General features: G+C 37.6%; 3 protein-coding genes across 4 annotated transcripts in view; 1 reads left to right on the top strand and 2 right to left on the bottom strand.

The window, feature by feature from the left end:
• Window positions 1–899: 899 nt before the first annotated feature.
• On the top strand, window positions 900–3,914 carry LOC307264621 (uncharacterized protein). The gene is made up of 2 exons (XM_080046062.1): window positions 900–987; window positions 3,002–3,914. Exons 1-2 carry the CDS (start codon window positions 901–903, stop codon window positions 3,374–3,376), a joined length of 462 nt encoding a protein of 153 aa, XP_079902188.1. The 5' UTR covers window position 900; the 3' UTR covers window positions 3,377–3,914.
• Window positions 3,915–11,307: 7,393 nt separating this feature from the next.
• On the bottom strand, window positions 11,308–16,145 carry anxa14 (annexin A14). Of its 2 annotated transcripts, none has more exons than XM_080045671.1 (13): window positions 16,112–16,145; window positions 15,768–15,805; window positions 15,066–15,162; window positions 14,814–14,902; window positions 13,895–14,008; window positions 13,695–13,785; window positions 13,493–13,572; window positions 13,296–13,334; window positions 13,025–13,115; window positions 12,804–12,899; window positions 12,648–12,703; window positions 11,763–11,870; window positions 11,308–11,550 (listed from the first exon to the last, which is right to left on the bottom strand). In XM_080045671.1, exons 2-13 carry the CDS (start codon window positions 15,792–15,794, stop codon window positions 11,491–11,493), a joined length of 948 nt encoding a protein of 315 aa, XP_079901797.1. In that variant the 5' UTR covers window positions 15,795–15,805; window positions 16,112–16,145; the 3' UTR covers window positions 11,308–11,490. The 2 variants fall into 2 exon arrangements, with proteins under 2 accessions (XP_079901797.1, XP_079901798.1); XM_080045672.1 differs by lacking the exon at window positions 11,763–11,870 and adding an exon at window positions 11,713–11,762.
• A 1,909-nt stretch (window positions 16,146–18,054) lies between these two features.
• The window catches only part of crybg2 (crystallin beta-gamma domain containing 2), a 45,898-nt gene continuing 44,478 nt past the window's right edge, over window positions 18,055–19,474 (bottom strand). The window contains exon 25 of the mRNA XM_080045826.1: window positions 18,055–19,043. Coding sequence (XP_079901952.1) covers window positions 18,955–19,043 — 89 coding nt within the window. The 3' untranslated portion in view covers window positions 18,055–18,954. The remainder of the gene's footprint in view (window positions 19,044–19,474) is intronic.

Raw genomic sequence — 19,474 nt, 5'->3', positions numbered from 1 at the left:
GAAATCAAAGGTGCCTTATTTCCCAGATTTTCATGTTTCGTGGGGATGGAAAAATTGGGCAAAATAGAATTGTTGTCTTATCAGAACATCACCATGGACATCTTAGGTGATGGGTTTCTGTGTTGAATTCCACTTTTGAGTGAATAACATTATCATTTCACATAGTATATAGTGAATTGGCTTTTCTTTGGCGGATCTTTTTAGAGCTTGGTCAAACGTGAAAAGTAAAACAGAAAGAGGTAACATTAGATTCTGTTCTTTCAATCATTTTTATACACACCTAAGTTATTGAATCCTGTTTGGTTATGATCTGTACACTTATTCATAACACAGTGATAAAGTTATGTAAACCTGGGTTCTGTAGTTTACCTGTTTACTTTCTTAAAGACTGCTCTGATGCCAAATCTAATACTCTCATAATATTATATTAACTACTTTTTTTTAAATATCATCCACACAGTGTAATTAAGACTACTTTTGAAGTGTCAAGTTTCTAGAATCTGGTAAAGCTGGATGAAATGTGGTAATTTAATATATCCTGTAATATGGCACTACTTACTATGATGCGGGAAAGGTTTTTTATTATGGTTGCTGCATTGAACTGGGAAGTAGTTGGCATGCGGGAAAATCCGAGTACCCAGTGTGATTAAAAATAGATTTTATTGGATCTACCTTTGAGAAAAATGCTATGTAAACTTTTCTTCACGCCATTGTTCTGATTTATATAACAGACATATTTCACTTATCAGACCTCTCTTTGAACAAACAATGCAGGTCAAGTTGTAAATGATGCAGTGCATGTTTTTTTTTTCTTTGTGTGCCCACCTCTCGCTGACACCTGTTATAGACGGCAGGTATAAAAGGACAGACAGAAAGGCGTGGACAGCCATAAGGTACCAAATGAAACCGTTGAATACCAAGATGGAGAACACAATGATGCTTGTCTTCTGTGTGTGTTTGACCTTGATGTCTCTGGGCTGCACTGAGGTAAGGGACACTTTGGATAACTATAACTGCGTTACATGTTAGTGGGACAAGTGGCCTGAGTTTTGTGTCCACATTCTTGAGGGGCTGTGATAGACTAGTAAATGGAGCCTCTGTGATTACTGGGCACTGGTTGGAGAGATGATTTATGTGGATTTTGAACACAATGCACAGCTGCCTTTTTTTTCTTTCTTTTTTTCGGGACGGAGTGTGGTTGCAGTCAAATTCACGGAAGGCTAAATGAAACATTTAAATGCGTGTCCGAGTGTAGGCAAATGGAATTAAACAAATAAATAGATTTTTTTTTCTTCATTGTACGAAAAGACAGTAGGCAAAAAAAATTCAGTTTGAATTAAAAAAATTATTGAGAAGTACCAAATATAGCTTTCATACTAACACTTGATCAAAAGCAAAACACCCAATCAAACAATTAGAATGGAAATCATAATACAGTTAGCTCTTGACATTGGAAGCAGTAGCTGATTGTGTGTTAGTAGTGCGGGCATTTTGGATTTAATAAAACCTTATTTAAAAAAAAGCTTTTAATTTGAAAAAGATTGTCAAATTGAAATTGTGTTTAGGTCAAATGATATAATTAACCCCTTTGTACAATATTCTCTGAGAACCGAATGTTACCCAAATGTTCACGCTAAATATACTTGTTGAGCAGGAGATATTTGTATAACGTTTCGGCTGCTTAAATTATGTAATACTGAATTATTATATTAGACCTACTTTATATTATCAGTGCTCAAAAATCCTTTTCTTTTGCCTGAGGGGACTTTTTGGTGTCAGTGACGGGAGTGCTTCTATTTACAGATGGATATCACCTATTAGGAAAAATATAGCGTATGTTTGCACTATAGAGGGGGGTTGAAATAAAACAAATAAAACAAATAAAACAAAGAGACGGATGCGGATGTGGATGCGGATATGCTGTGTGACAATCAGCGGAGGGCAGACTTGTTCTGCAGGCCTCTACCAATCTCACCAATATGCAAAGTGTGATTAATGTCTCTGTGCCTCATGTGCTCTGCTGAAATATGAGCAGGTGCTTGACATTTGCATGCCGCCACAACGAATGATTTGTCATCACCAACAAGGGCTCACAATGTAACGCAGCTCATATCAAAGGCATTGGCTGACGACATAATACAGGCATGAAATGATAACGGTATAAATTGGTTTTGGGTTGAACAGAGAGCAGAGGGCAGAAAGGGGAATATAGCCCAGCACTACAAACAATAATTCATTTTTGCTGTTAGTAGGCCTATGATAGCATTTTGTCCAGTGGTATCACCTGTATCCTAAATTCAGTCTTTAGATATGTGTACCACTTGTATTGTGACGTTTCATAAAGGGCATGAGCTGTATTAATTTCTTAACTATTTTCTATATTAATATTATTTTGAAGAACTATTGCTTTGAGAACCAAGACAATGCAATTCTCACCTCCTCCGTTGTAGCCTACGGGCATGGGGCGGGTGGAAATGTTCAAGATGCTTATCTCAAAATATGAGCTCATAAAAACCTTAAGTATTTTCATGTCAAGATAGCACTAGAAGTAATAAAGAAAATATAGTTTGCATACATTTTTTTTCACTGGGGGTAGTAGAGGAAATATTTGACATGGGAAGATTCACACACGTATCGAGGCTCCAGGAGGGGAATGTTGAGTCAAAGTGGGAAAAGTGGGTGATATATAAAAGAAAATTGAACAACACCATAAATTAGGAGGCTTGGAATCAGACCATGATGTTGTATTACATACAAGGGAGGAAGCTCACATGTTTGTTTTTATACTGTCATTTCCTATTTTTGTCTTTATAATATTATTAATATGCATATATGTAAGAAAATGTTATAGTTTTACAGGCCGGCTTTATTTGTTTTCACGGGTATTCAACTCTTCAACTCAATGTTGTCTGTATGTCGTTTTTGTATGCTTACAAAATTGTCCATAAAAAAAAATTAAGTTACAAAAACATTCTCTTCTGACTGCTGTTCCATTTTACAGGTGCAGGCAGAAACAAATAATGCAACAACAACCAGCAGCATCAACACTGAGCCAACCGGCACCACCCAAACTACCACAGCAGCCACAACAGTGCCCGACAAAAACTCCACTCATGTTACAACCAACAACAACACTACTGGAACCACTGCAGCAACTACTACCTTCCCCAACACAGCTAACGCCACCTATTCACAGAAGACCACCGTGTCCTCTGGAGCAACCACTAGCTCCACACAGCATCCTACGTATGGGTCTTCTACCGCTCCCACAACTTCAGCTGTGACATTAAACGGAGGGTCTGCCTCTTTGACCGAGTCCTACAGTCAACTACTGGTCCCCCTGATCTGTGTCATGGCCTACAATTCATTGGGCTGAACGTCTCGATAGAAAAAGAGCCTATTATTGAATGGCTCTCACTGTGACTGTCACACACTTATCATCTTAGCGCTATGAAGTGCTTTGTTTGCACTGAGCTCCTTTTTTTTTAAACTTTTGAAGCAATAAATGATGTATAATCCCGTGCGTCATGTGTCAATACACCAAATTTTACGGGGCAATTTAGTAGGCAGGGGGGGTATTACTAAACAATGTTCTGTTTGCTAGTTTTTAGTTTTGTTTTAGGTTTTATTTTGTTAATATAAAAAAAAAATGTAGTACTTTGTTCTTAATTCCTGTAAAATGCAATCACTGTAATCCTCCAATACAATATAAAAATGTATATAAAAGAAGCAACATAAACACGGAGTATGACATTTATCTGTTCCGGATGTTTTGGCAAATATAATGGTAACCGTATCAAATTCTTATACAGGCATCAGCTTTAATGTTGTTTAGTTAGAGTTCTTTTCTCTCGTGACTCTGCTTACGTTGTTTGTGCACAGCTGTATGTTTTGTAAATAAACTGTACTCAGATGATCATCTCACTGTGCAATTCATATGAAGATTTCATCTTTACATCACACTAGTGTCTACAAGGTGAAGCCAATCTAAGATGTTATTTATTTTTAAGTATTGATCAGTAGGTTTCTTACCAAATTCTACAGGCATGAAACAATAAAAATGGCTAAAGCTAAATTGTAGGGAGCACAGCCCGAGTATATCTACTCTGACAACCATATACGGATGGATTTCAATTGGGTCAATGTGATGTTTTGCATTTGCGGTCCAGAGCTTGGGTGGAGACTGAGGCAAGGCTTCGTGTATGGAAATGGGTATCAGGTGAATATTCTGTAAGCCTTATAAAGGATCAGTCGCTGGAAAAACACACACACACACACACATTTGGCAAAACCAGGACTCAGAAGGATATACAAGTGTTCGATAGGACCAGACCAATCTTACAAAAACAACAACTACATATTGAAAAGCTATTACAAACGTTTTAAAAAGATATATTCAGCAGTCTGTTTTTCTTCAAGAGGAAATAATCTCTCATCCAACATGAAGAACCATGTCCTGGGGCTGTTTTCACTGGCTCTGCTCGGAATCGTCTGTGGACAGGTAAAAATCTCCTTCACTGCCGGCTTTAAAAGTAGATCAAGAGAAAGATGTAAACTAGGTGTGAACAATTTGAAATCTAAAAGAAACTACAATCACATTTTACAGATTCTTAATAATAATAATAATAATAAAAATCCCCTCCATTTATACCGCAAGAAGCTCTAATGTTGTTCATAAATCAATAGGCTCATATTTCAGTGAATTATTTTGTGCTTGTATTTTTCATTTTTTATCATTTAAATCAATGTTTAAATGCATTAAAACATTTTTTTTTTATTTCTCTCCATGTATAAGACTACATCGAGTACTGCCACCACAGCTACAACAAATATTACAGCCACCTCCATGATGGTGACAGGACCCACAACGGCGGGAGCGACCTCTTCTAATATGTCCACTATGACCAACATGACCACCACAAAGAACGGCCAGAGCAACACCTTCACCTCTGCCAGTCTGCCGTTTGGATTGTTTGTTATTCAAGCTCTTTGGCAATAAGCGCCCTCTTGAGGCTCTTAAATTACCACACCGTTTCACATGTGTTGAGCATATGTTAAAACTGAGTTTATTTTAGAATACTTGCTGTAGAGGAAATACGTTATTGTTGATCTCTGATAACCAAAGTTGTGGTCCATGAGATTATGAAATTATTAGTGAACAGAGCCACCAAACGGATCATACTGAGTTTCCTACATGTTTGTTCTCGTATTAGGAGATTGCTGCCGCCTGATCTGTATTTTGACATATACAAAATCACATTTGCATTATCTACATGGACAGTACCAGTCTATGTATTGTCCTGTGTGAGAATATTTATTTAATCAAATATAAAATGTAATGAATGCAATAAAGGGAATAAATTGCCATTTAAAAAAAAAATGTAAATAGTAGTTGTGTTGAACTTTGAAACGACCGCTCTTTTGTGTTTTTGTCGTGCATGCGTGCCCATCTGTGTGTGTGTGTGTGTGTGTGTGTGTGTTTTTGACTTAATTCACTTTTGTGGACTCGACTTGAGACCAGTTGATTGGGGGTGGCTTGTACAATTGAGGACAAAAGCCGTGCACCTCATAGAAATCTGATTTTTGGATCAGTTGTTAGGGTTAGGTTTAGTCAAGTATTGATTATGGTTATAATTAACGTTATGGTTAAGTCTCAATTTTTTTCTTATAGTTGACTATTTATATAGTTTTTATTTAGTTTTTATTTATTTATTTATTTATGAATACATTGTGATGAGTGAAATAAATTTTCTCATAACAGATGTTTTTGCACTAAAAGGACTGCACTTAATTTCGTTGTACCTGTTACAATGACAATAAAGATATTCATTCATTCATTCATAATTGTAAGTCTATGGAAAGACCCCAAAACTGAGCTATAGAACAAAAATAATTATCATTTAATGCGAGTGAGTAATGTTTGTACACGGCTTGATCTGTGTTGTCCAACCGGTTTGTGCTGGCATGACACAAAACAGACAGTAATCGCTCAACGTATTGTGTGTCCTGTGGTAAAAATGAATAAATATTTGATAGAGAAGGGGCAGAGAGATAGAGTGTTATCAAGAGCCTGTGTTATGTGCTATGAAGAAAGTTTGACATTAATACTGAGCCAACGCCCACATATTAGACCACAGCAAACTCTTCTCACATTTTCATACAATAACAACTCAATTTTGGTAGGCCTACTTTACCTATCATATCATATAGCAGATTGTAATACTATAACCATGCACTGGGGGAATGGTATGGTATGTAGGATGGCCTGGTATGTGCATGACAGAAGAACAAGAAAACAACTATTATATCAATATTACCATTGATATCATATCATAAATCATTTCTATTATTATGCTTAGGTTATGTTGATCATTAGTGTTGTTATTGAATTTGTATGTATTTTAAGGATGCTTTGGCAATATTGTTTTATTACATTCCTGCCAATAAAGTTGATGAAAGAGAGAACAAGCCCAAAGATAGCATCACTTAGTCACAAAAGGTGCCATTCATGCTTTTGTGCTATTATTTCCAATGGAGGCTCAGCCTGTTGGTGAACTGTATTTTATCACTAGCTTTACAAAATAAGAAGAACTATGCTAATATCAGTAGACCTCTCACTCTGACACCTGATTAAATACAAATAAAAGTAAGATAAAAATAATTTACTATAAAAGTGAATAAAAGACACAAATAAAATAACTCACAAACTAAAAAAACAATTAATGAATAACAAATTATTACAATTGATCGATCTGAAGATTCTTTAAAAAATGGCGCCTCAAAAATAACATACCGATCACAGTTGGCACCTGCAAACTCAAAATTGTCTTTTTATTTCAATGAAAACAACATCAGGATGTCCGGGATATGTTTTGGAGACTAACATCTTGATAAAGACCTTCATACTACTAAGGCTCACAGTCATGAGTAAACAATATTTGCCAATAATCCACCAAGGGTTATATGATGTCTATAGCAAAGTCATCCTACGTTGAAAGAATTTCCGTACGTACAAGGAAGTAAAGCAGTCAGTCCATATTTATTTGGCTTACATATTAAACCAGATCACAGCACCACTGTAAGGAGGTCACCTTTTTCCACCATATAAACTCAAAGACAAATTGAATATATTGAATTTATATAACTCGTAAAGTTGTCAGGTAACATACAAAGTAAATATGAATGGGAGTGTGAATTCAAGGATTATGAGCAGTCATTGGGGGGGTTAGTTAAAAGTTAGTTAAAGGCTATGATATTATAAGTGATATCCTTCCTTTCAACTGACCAGGGTCACAAAAACTGCAAAAGTGATTGTGTTTGTTTGCTTTAACGGAATAAAAACATTTTTAGTTTGGAAAAGGGTGTCAGCATGAATGGTAAAAATGTGTTAAGTAGTGAAGAGTGGAAAGAACAAAGTAATATATCCATAGTAATAATAATAATGGATTGTATTTATATAGCGCTTTATTTCTCTGTGACTCAAAGTGCTTTACAGGGTTCCAGGTTCCATTCATTCACACACAGTCATACCATCGGTGGTAAGCGATAGTAGCCACAGCTGCCCTGGGGCAGACTGACGGAAGCGTGGCTGCCATTCAGCGCCAACGGCCCCTCCGACCACCACCTCAAACATACAGCAATCATACACACAAGGCAAGGTGGGTGAAGTGTCTTGCCCATGGACACAACAACCATGACACAGGTGGCCGGGCGGGGATCGAACCGCCAACCCTTGGATCGTTGGCCACCTGAGCCACAGTCGCCCCATAGTAATGGACAAAGTAGAAGGAGGCCTTTTACATGTACATACACACATACCCACACACACGCACGCGCGCACACACGCACGCGCGCACACACACACACACGGGCACACACACACACACACACACACACACACACACACACACACACACACACACACACACACACACACACACACACACACACACACACACACACACACACACAATTAATGGACCAACCAGCTTCCTGGATCAAGAGTAAGGTTATACTGTCATAAATTCACACCCCTCCTCTGAAATGTGATATTTCTGTTTAAAAGAAAGAACAAAAGCTTTCCTCTCAGTTTCCCAGGACAAAGTAGAAGTAGACCAGGTTACAAGGGGAGAACGTTCACATCAACCTGCCATCTGCACAACAACAGGACACTTTCAGGAACATTGCTGGTTCATCTCTCTCTCTTCTCTGCTCTCCACAATGAAGATATTGGCTCTGGGACTTTGCCTACTGGCTCTGCTGGCATTAGGAAAGGTAAATACTTATAAACTTTTAAAATTGTTTATCAAGACAACATGTCGAAAAAAATTACTATCTTCTAGATTTTTTTTTTTTGCACTTTGCACTTTGCACAAGATTTGACTGAAATAATCCATAGCCAACCAATTCATAACAGACTATACGTGCACTCAAAATGTTGGCATATTCAGCGTGGTTTAGGCAGCCTGTTTTCCTGAGAAGGTAAGATAAGGTTCACATGTAATTAAATACAGTAGGTCATATACAGCAATGGAATTTCTTTGAATTTTTTTAATTTAACTGTATATGATAGAACATGCTTATTGTAACTTTTAAAAACAACGATGATTTTGATTTCATCTTTAAAACTGCACTGACTGTATATATGGGACACAAAAGAGAAGAATGTATTTCCAGTCCATTCCAACATGACAAGATAGCTGGTGTATTATCATTTAACTGGAGCTCCAGGACAAATCAACGATATAGTTGAAAACAAGTTTAAGTTTAAAACGTGCTCTCTAATCCAATGGTCATGTTCATAGATGTCTGATAGATAGATGTCTGGGAACAGAAATACTTTTGTTGGACTCACTATAGCTTTTGGTTCTAATAAAATCATGTTCTGCTTCTAATCAGGCTCAAGGGAGCATCACCGTTGGGAACGCAAATACCATTGTTTCTACCAATGGAACAACTGCTAATATCACAATGACTACAAATGCTACTATAACAGTCTCCACAGCAACCCCTACCACAAGGGCAACAACTGTTGCTACACCAAACACTTCAACAGACTCTTCAACCAACCAAATCATTACAACTACAACGGGTGCCACAGTTGTTGACCCATCTACCACCGCTACAACCATGTCTGTGAATGCCATAACTGTCGCCCCCGACATTACTGCCCCCTCTCAGGCCACCACTCTGTCAATTGCGAACGCCCCAACAACTACAATGGGCGCCACCGCTGTTGACCCATCCACCACTGCTACAACCATGTCTGCGAACACCAATCAATTAGCCTTCGACATAACTGCCACCTCTCAGGTCACCAACGCAAAGCTAACGATGTCAACTGCTCAATCCACCATCGCCGCAATCAATGGAGGCTCAGAAGTCAAAGGATTCTCTGCTGTTTTCTTGCCATTGTTGCTCTACACACTCTGCCCCTGAGCAGTAACTGGAAAAACTTGCCCGAAGCACTAAAAAACCCCTTTTTCTTTTCTAAATGTGTCAATGTTTTTGAGTGTGAAGGTCAAATTGAACTGAATGCAGATGCACTGCACACAAAAAAAGGGACTGAAGAAGTGAATACAATCTAAATCTTAACCTTTTATTTACAGTAGGGGACAGTGGCCTAAATTGTGCATTTTGGAAGTTGTGCCACCCCTTTGTTTCTCGAAAACCGTGAAAGAAATTGGAAATGTGACCACATATTTAAGAAGAGCCATCCATTTGACTCATCCTGTAAAGAAGGGAGACACAAGGAATAAAATATAAGCACATTTAAGCTCAAAAAACAGTTTTTTGCCTTTCAAAGTAAAATTTCCATGATCAAGGTGTTTTGATTATTGTGTCTGAACAATAGACAAGTTTGAAAACATTTGACACATGTTTTAGTGCTTTAGTATGCTACACTTTGAGTCTATACAGTTAGCACGATGTCAGCCCTAAATTGCCGCATCATGCTTATTATCCAAATTTCTGGGATTGGGGTGATTTTTGCCAAAGGGCCTGGGTGAGTTATAAGTAAGTAAGTAAGTAAAATGTATTTATAAAAGCACATTTATGACAGTTTGCACTGTCCAAAGTGCTGTACATAGTGCATTCAGTAGGTAAACAATGAAGGTAAAATAACAATAACCAAAATAAAAGACGTAAAGCCCATACATCCACATAAACACAGATAGTAGTGCAGAGGTAAGATAGTTAATGGGGAGGAAACACCAGGGTGTACATATGGGTTTTGAGCCTTGATTTAAAGGCAGAAATGTAGGGGAATCACATTTGTCAGGTGGCAGTTGGTTCCACAAGCACGGAGCAACTAGTGCAAAGTACATTTCTGAGAGTTGTGCCAGTGGCATGGCTGTATACGCTGGTCACCAAAAGAAAGTGATTGTCTACAGTAGCTCAGAAGAGAGTGACATCTCAATTCCATTTAACGACACCACTGATGAGAGTTCAGATGGCCAGAAAGATGATGATAGTGACTTTGTCATTGTGAGCTTTGCAGGTAAAACCATTAGATCTGCTATGCCTTGTTTAAGAAAATTGTCCTTCAATCTTTGTCAACTATTTACTTTAAATACACCTTAAATAAGTGATTGTCTAATGGATTTGTCTTGCATTACAGTTTATAAGATATATATCAATGGCACAATTCACCCCATGGTATTCTCTCCAAACGTACAACTTACACCACACCGGGGGCAAGTTGTGCATCAAGACAACTTTTTTTCCGAAAGCTATATTTCTTCAACAGTTTATTCCAGATCCAAAGTTTTTATTGCCAGGGATGCACAACATCCTGAAATATATGTACATATTTGAGTTGGAGACTTTACTGTCAAGGCCTTACTTTAAAGTCACTTTGAGTGAAAAGTTGCACAACTTAGGCCACTCTCCCCTATATACTTAAAAGTACATTTGAATGTGATTCTTAAAATAATTAATGTTGAACATACATGGATCTGAACTTTATGTGGCATCGCGGATGACTTGCTCTTGAGAAAGTGATGTGATGACTGATGCTGCCAGTATCTGTGTGTTGAATCCGAACTCAGAGCTCCATATTTTAAGTCTGCAGTTACCTGAGACTGTTACAAACATTTCTGAAAGGTGATTGTTATATATGTATGTATATACAATATAATTATAAGATGATAATTATAAGAAAAATAATATATTGTTTGAAAATGTATAATTAAATTGTAGAAGGAGCACTTTATGTAACATCGGGATGAAGAGGAAGTCTTGTGGGAGAAGTAATAGAAACAAATGGCTGAACTGCACTCAATAAAATATATAACTGGTTTTATTACATTCAGTTGCATGTATTTGCATCAGTCAATAGAACAATAATTCACAAGGCCCATTAAATATGGAAAGCAGCAGTAGAACATAATGCTTATTGTTGCACAACAGTAGAAGGATTCAGGAGAGAGAGGTAGGGGACTATATAAATGAATTTAAAATATGCGGCTTCTCAAGATTGGAGGCTGTTGTTCAATCTTCCGATCGACAGATGGCCAGCAGAGCTTGTAGATGGTCTCCTTTGAAGTGTTTCTGTTGGAAAACACCACAACATTTACATGTAAAATCGACTGTGCTTGTCCCTTTAAAGAGTAACAAAAACAGGATTTGCATTTTGGAAACGACTCTTCTAATTATAATGTTTAACTTGGAAGAAGTTATCATTAGTCATTATCATGTCAGTAGTAAACATACACTTAAGCAGGTATTTCAAGGTGTGGCCTGGTTTTATGCATGCGACCCACCTGTAGAGTGGTGTAGAGAGAAGCGCCTGTTAATTTAAGGAAGGCAACTCGGATACACAGCAGGTCTTCCTCACAGTGAGACACCATGATCCCCTGCACTATTGCCGCCTGAAAGAGTCAAATGTGTCGTGAACAGTGATGTTATTTACCCATTTCAGATACTACAGGATTTCCTACAGGTACAAACATATATTTCAGACAGGTTTGCCTTTGTATGGGACTATTATTTTGACAAGTCATATTTGAATATATGTGCACAAGAAATGTTGCTTCGTCCATGGTTTGACAGAATAAGCCAATGGGAAGACACTGTAAAAGGGTGGTGGCAATCCCATATTGTACTTCTCATACGTTACACAGATGGCGGCAGCACCACAGATAGTTCAGTTGTTATCATGAAACAATAGTGTGAGATTCTGTCTTTCTTTATTTCTTATATAGGCCTACTGACAGTAAGGGAAAGGGGGAAGCTGGTTATAAAGTGACAGACTATTTTCAGACAGTGTTTCCACTAACTGGCCCCTCCTATATAATGACGACAGCTTTCTGATTGGCTGAGCATTGCACTGTAAATATATAACTGCAGCTCACGGATAAGCAAAGATGATTTGTTAAGCCTACAAAAAGCTTTTTGTGATCTATGCAGAGGCAAAGGGCATGGGAAAATGTTCTTTAATAGCACAGCTCATACACAAGGCAGTTTTTAGATATTTAAATGTAGGATTATTAAGATTGGGAGCACACTTTATAATCAAAAATAACAAACTACTTCGTACAACCATTCTGAGTTTTCCCTCTGGTGTTTCTCCACAGTGCTCGATTCAATCTTCAATTACAGTACATCCTCAGATGAAAAGAGAAAAATAAATGATAACGGTATTTTACCTTCATGGTTGATAGTCTTTGGGCGAGGTAGGCCTCAGGGTTTTGAATGCACTGCACTGTAATGACACAGATATCAAGAAATATCACTGACTAATCAACATGGACAGTGCACAAGGCAAGCAGATTACTCACACAGTGTCTCGAAACAATATTTACCTAAAACTTTCAAACCCAGTCGAACATCTCCTGTAAACTTCTTCTCCAAAGCCTGGTCCACCATCTGTCCGCTCTCTAGCTCCAGTCCCATGAACACTGTCAATAATGGTCAGGGTCAGGGCAATGAACAATATTCATATTTGAAACAGGGAAGACTTTTCTAACATACAGAAGCAAATACGCACTAACTATTTAAAGATAACATGTTGTCACAGCCTCACCTTTGTTAAGATGGTCTGAGTCCCTGTTAGTCAGAATGTCAATCCATGGCCCTGCATCAGCTTTTTTCGCATTTAGTGACGCCAAGAGAGACTGTACGAATAAGAAACAATCAAACACAGAAAGGGTTAAGATCTCAGACATGGTCAATACATGCAACATGGAAGGGCTTCAAGTGTTTTGTGGCATATTTCTTCTTTTAGTATACAAACTTGTGTAGATTAAGAATGTCCCTTAAACCCACCAACATAAAAGTAGCATGGAAAATAATACCTCAATATCTCTTCGAACCACACCAGGAACCTTTTCTTTCTGTCGGGAGAAAAGAGGGAGACAACACTTTTAATTGCAATCCCAAAGCCATAAAAAAAGGTTTCAGTAGAACCTGCTTTACTGACTGTTCCAAATGAGCCTTAGGTCAAATTGCTTTTCTTAAATGTGATTTTAAAGTGCATAAATAGTCAAATTACAGTTAGCAAAGCCAGGGTAAGCTTAGCAAAGTCTCCGCTGGTTTCTCCTTTCACCTCCTTGGCCAGGTCCTTTTTATACACTGAAGAGGGGGACACACCACATGACATACTGTATATCAGAACATAACAGATTCTAGATCAAAGGGTTCAAAAGTCAAAAACAATCAGTTAGAAATGAAATAAAATAAAATGTGTCACTTACAGTCTTTGTATGCGGTGCTGATTTCTCGAAGCTGCTTCCCAGATCGTATACACAATATCTCCAGTAGCGTTTCCTCATCTGTTCCAATTCCCTACACATACATTCTGTATCATTTATCCGTGGATGTGACTGACATGCATACAAACAATGCAAACGTCCCCTACAAGCCCACTAAATGATGTACACAATCACCCACTCACCGACATGGCCTGCTGCAGCCGATGAGCCTCGTACCGCACAGGAGGCACCAGTAAGTCCAACATCAGACTCTCTAGATCTCCAGACAGAACTTTCTTCAGACCAACTTTCAGGTCCTGGAACGGAGTCAGAACACACACTGGTGTTATTGTCTTAGACATTGTCTATGGTTGTCTTTGGTTGACTCACAAAAGCAGGAAATCAATGCTAAACATAATACATAACTTGATAGTTTATGTAAAAAGAGGCTTCAAAAATAGTTAGACCAACATTAACTGAATCAATATGCATTAATGATGTAACTTTGGTGAATCAATGGACCGACCGATGACATCATTAGTTAAAATGAAATATGACGATGTAGCGCAGTGTAAATTCTGTTCTTTGGACTTTCCTTTCAACATACCCTGATAAGCTGTCACTGTGCAACTGGATAGAGATAACTGACTGTTTGACCACAGACTGACAAAGTGAAACATTGATACAATCACCTTTTTGTCTAAAAGAAAAAACTTCCAAGACAATGAACAGAAAAGTGGGCAATTGCTATATCTTTTTGTGGTTTTCAAAATACGCCCATACCATTAAGACCCATAATGAATAACTACAGCTAATAAATAATGAATGTTCTCTTGCAGTTTATGTAGCCTACTGCGTGTCCTACTCCCTCTCCAAACAAAGGTGTGTTCAAAACCCTTCAAGACCTGTTTAGATACTGTTTGATCAGCAAACACTTAGAGGTTACAAATGAGCAAACAACCATTCTGTTGTACTGTATAACATGGGTTATTTGAAATATGTTACAGTTATTTTACAGATAGGGACATTCAAACTGTGTTAGTGTCTCAATGCCTTTGTTCACCCTTTTCCATCATGTAGGACCTACATTGTCAAATATATTAGGGTTAATTGTTTGCTTGCCTTTTTTGTTGTTTCTTCATAGTTCCTGGTGATGTCTTGTCTCTGGGCGTTGTTCCGATTGGTTAGGATCCTCAACAGAGAATCCACATCTGAGCCAGACACACAATGTTTGGATTATGATACAATACTGACAATTGAACGATGGGGCGAGGAATGTTAAGAGGCAAAATAAAAAGCAGGGTTTGTGTATACAGCTTGCTTTATCCCAACATCGCTGGTTGACAACACCGGTTAATGTAGCAACCAAAATACCTTTCTTTTCCAGCCCTGCCTGAATGTCCAAAGCATCACGCTCAGGGCGGAAATTGGAGAAGGGTCGCACCGTTCCAAGTGTACCCCAACACATCTCCTGTTTGACAAATAGATAGATAAAAACAAACATTTTGATGAAAACAACCGTAAATACTGAAGGAAAATTAGGCATATAATACTGGCATTGGACACATTATTCTGTCTGTTTCTGTTAAAAATAAAATAAATAAATAATTGAGTGGCAGGAGAACAGTTGGAATGTGTGACAAAAAAAGGGGGAAGTTGACAATGGATTTTACGTCGACACACCATGCAGGTGTTGTCAAAAGATGAGCATAGATGTTGGGTAATTCTTCATGGTACTTGAATTCAAAGAATGTCAAATATTCCTTCCTCTTGCATGAGACTTGTGGGGAAGGGGGGGGGACAGTTGAGGAAATAGATTAATAGCCTATGTCATGAAACATCATATTAAGGACTGTAAAACTGTGTTGAGTTAATCGATTCCTAATTGACTTGATTTTTTTAATATGAAAATTCTAACAGAAACACATGTTCACGTTGCAACATTCCTGGGCATCCGGTACAGTGACACAGTGAATGAAGATAACATTGGGAGGTATGCAATCACAAGAAGACAGCAGATAACATTATCTACAAATGTGGCGTCAGACTAACAGGGCAGTGAAGAAGTCTACTTACATAGGATTTGAAGTATTCAGGGTCCATGTTTGTATTATCTGCAATGTAGAATGGGAGTAAGATATACATATGTCATACACATGAAGACACATACAATAAATCAAAAGAACCATGGACACAATGTATAAATAAAATGACATTACATTTTTGGTGATGTCAATAGTAAGAATGCTAAAGTCAACTTCATTCTGAATGTGTTACATGAATCACTTGATGACTGTTTATTCATAACACCAGTTCCTTAAGTGTTTATCTAATAGAGACTATAGGACACCTGACATGCCCAAAACACACTGACATAAATATACAAGCACATAATACAACAAAATGCTTATTTTTCTTACCTGTAACAGAATGCTTGTGGCAGCTGTAGGAAGGTGTGGAGGTAGTGGAGTATTTTTACAACCCTCTCATCAGCCCCTTATCTTGGTCCCGCCCTTTACAACGCCACACCCGCTGCAGTTCAACCAAACCTGACTGTCCATCAAGCAGACAACCAATCAGAGCTCAGTATCATAACAGCTTCTTATTTTTTAACAGTATTGGTCTGTTGAATTACTATGACATCCCACCTGTAAACTTCTGGCTTTTGCTTCTGGAAGCACATTGACAAATGTGGTAAAATGTAGGTTTTTCAAGTTAAAACATTGTCATTGTTGCAGCTTTTCACCAAGGAGGAGTTAAATGATAGAGAAAAACAATGCCAGGCATTTTCGTGAGTAAGAGATGGCGATAACTCTGGTTTCAGGGTAAAAAGCAGACTTTCTTAAGATCTGGTGTGCTCATGTATAACCTGGTGGTCCTCCCTCCTTTTACAACACCTGAAAATTGAATGCTGTCAAGTGAGCTAACAAAAGGCCCTTTCTGCTGCTACATTTCTGGCTGGTAAGTGATAGGAATCTGACACTCCAAAGGCTCTTATCCGCCCTTTTTCCCCTCATTCAAAAAAAAGACAAAGAAAGAGAGAGAGACAGTGAAAGAGACATGCAGACAGTCATATCAAGTTCAAACTCAGCTGGCACACATGACAGGTCAGATAAAAATCATTTGTTCATAGTCATTTCTAGCAGAGCACACAGTATAACTTGAGAACAATGAGACTATCCAACATTCCACTTCTCTGTGCTGTGTTCAGCGATAAAAATATGAGACCAGTGTGGGCAATACAAACACAGCCAGCATCAGCTTGTTTGCCCTTTGGCAATTTTAACTTGAGATATGACATGTTCTCAAAATAAAGAAAAAAATGTTAACTAAAAAAAAAATTGCTGTCTATATTCAGATCCTAAAAGATGCTCAGATAAGTTTCAACTTTAAAATTTAATATGAAGTGATAAGCACTGAATGAAGAGAGTCAATTTAATTTAGGTGTTGAGTGTCACTTGCCAAATCAAAAATCAAAGCGGCTGGAATGTCACCTGATGTATAAAAGAGGATGACCTTTCAGAGAAAGTGATTAACTTAATACGTTTTGGACTACTTTTTCTTTTTTCCTTTTTTAGCATTTATCATGTGCACTTCTTGATTTCCTTTTCTGGTTTTAGTCGTTAATGGATGCAAGTGTTCGAAAGCCAGCGTATCTCAAGACGAGACATGAATACAAATATACACATTTAAAATGAGTGGTTGTGTTTTCATTTAGCATTTTGTGTTGAGTAAGTTGGCTTTGTGCATCTCAAAAAAGCATAATCTAAATCAATACATAATTGTCTCCCTGAGCGCAAACAGGAAGCATCACTGAATAGAAGAAAATATGAATGAAAAGAAAGCCTAAGCAAACATTTGAAATGAATAAAGGGATTATACAGTCCATTTAAAAGCAGCATCAACACTGTAGCAGTTTACTTACAAAGGCAGTTATTAGCACTGAGGCGAAACAGTGTAAGACAAAACAAAAAAAACTTAATCGCAAAATAAAATGAAACCAGTATAATTATTACAAAGTTATTTTGCTTCATAATAATGTTAACTGTAAAATATATTTTTTTGGGCATTTTTATGCTTTATTGATAGTGTAGAGACAGAATTGAAATGGGGCAGAGAGTGGAGTGACATGCAGAGAACGACCGCGGGCTGGAATCGAACCCGGATCTGCTGCTGGCCGAGGCCCATGGGGGGGGACGCCCTACTACCAACTGAGCTAAGGGCGCCCCTAACTGTAGCTGTTTTGATGTGTGTTTTTAAGGGCTGGATATAGTGGAAACAAGATGTATGTACACATCATGTTACCAAAATATCACTTATGAACCTGGAGGGGAAAAAAATTTAAAGAAATCAGCCGGCTTGGTTTTATCTAAATTTTATTAGTCAATATTTTAAAACCACTCCCTCTTACATATCTTTAGTATCAAATATACACACGACATACAACTGATGCAGGTAACAGACAATTTCTTTCCTGTAACAATTTCACATGTAACAAATATACAACACACAACCCATTGCATTGCACTGCACTAATGTAATGCGATATACTAAATACAGAAGTGCAACATTTCCCGCGAAAACAAAAAAACATTGATACATACTTTACATACAAAAAAATCTATATATATATTTAAAAAAGACAAAAGCAGCGCATACATTTTCTCGCACACTATGCAGTAGTTTGGCTTCATTCGTCCACTATCCGTCAGAGCCACTTGCTGTTCACTCAACGCTATTAAAACTTGGGTTTGCTCCATTGTAAACAAAAGTCATGAGAGCATCAAGTACAGGTGCTTCTACTGTGGGGACATTTGCATGAGCCCTGGCATCACACAAACAGGGATACACTTTGAATATTCAAATTGTGGTAAAATGGTTTAAAGGCCAATGTCGGAGATGGAAAAAAGTCAAACCATTCATAATTGCTTTCCAGTTTGACCGCAGCAGGTCGAGGCACTTCCAGTAGTCAATGCACACAGAAAAATCTTTATTCGAGTCGGAACATTTTTTTAATATTTTTAGTATTAAAAACTGGAGAAAAAAAACACAAAACTTTTCAAAGCACTTAACTGTCCTGTCTGGTGCAGCTTTTCCTGGGCCTTTGTTGATTTCACTGCATTTGTATTATTGCAATGGTTATATTAGGTAAAATAGGTACTGAAATAAATGACATCATGACGAAGTGGTTCCCAGAATATGAAGGGACTAATCTGTTGATGCACTGCTGAGGAAAGCTTAGAAAAGAGTTTTTTTTTTTTTTTTACAGCAGCTCTATCTCCCACTGTTGGCTGGGCCTCTCATCATTCTCCGGCATCATCACCACGTGGTCCTTGTCGTACGATTTCCCACCTGAACAAAAATAAAATAATCTCTTTAGTCAAGTCATCGTGGTAATGTTACAATGATCATCTTGAAAAGCAAGTGGTGGAATGCTTTAATTAGCACAATTGCCATGTACTGTATTACCTTAGGACATTAATGCACCAGTACTAATAAAATATAAACATACATCTATTTACACACAGACACAGTCACACACACACATATATATATATATATATATATTTTAGAATTAGAATTTTGTTTTGTACATTGTCATATTCTTGTTTTTACTTAAGGAAATAATCTGAATACTTATTCCACCACTGCCAGCAAATTAATCAATTACAATGGACGGACAATAAGGAAATATAAAAGTTAAGAACCGTACATTATTTAAGGAAAATCTGCTTGAGAGACTCTCAAATTGAAGCTATACCAACAACAGCTCATGAGGAGAC

This window comes from Ammodytes marinus, assembly GCF_949987685.1.
Source record: "Ammodytes marinus genome assembly, chromosome: 17".
Lineage (NCBI taxonomy): Eukaryota > Metazoa > Chordata > Actinopteri > Uranoscopiformes > Ammodytidae > Ammodytes > Ammodytes marinus.
Note: the sequence above shows the minus strand (reverse complement) of the source record. Positions and strands in the feature narration are given on the sequence as shown.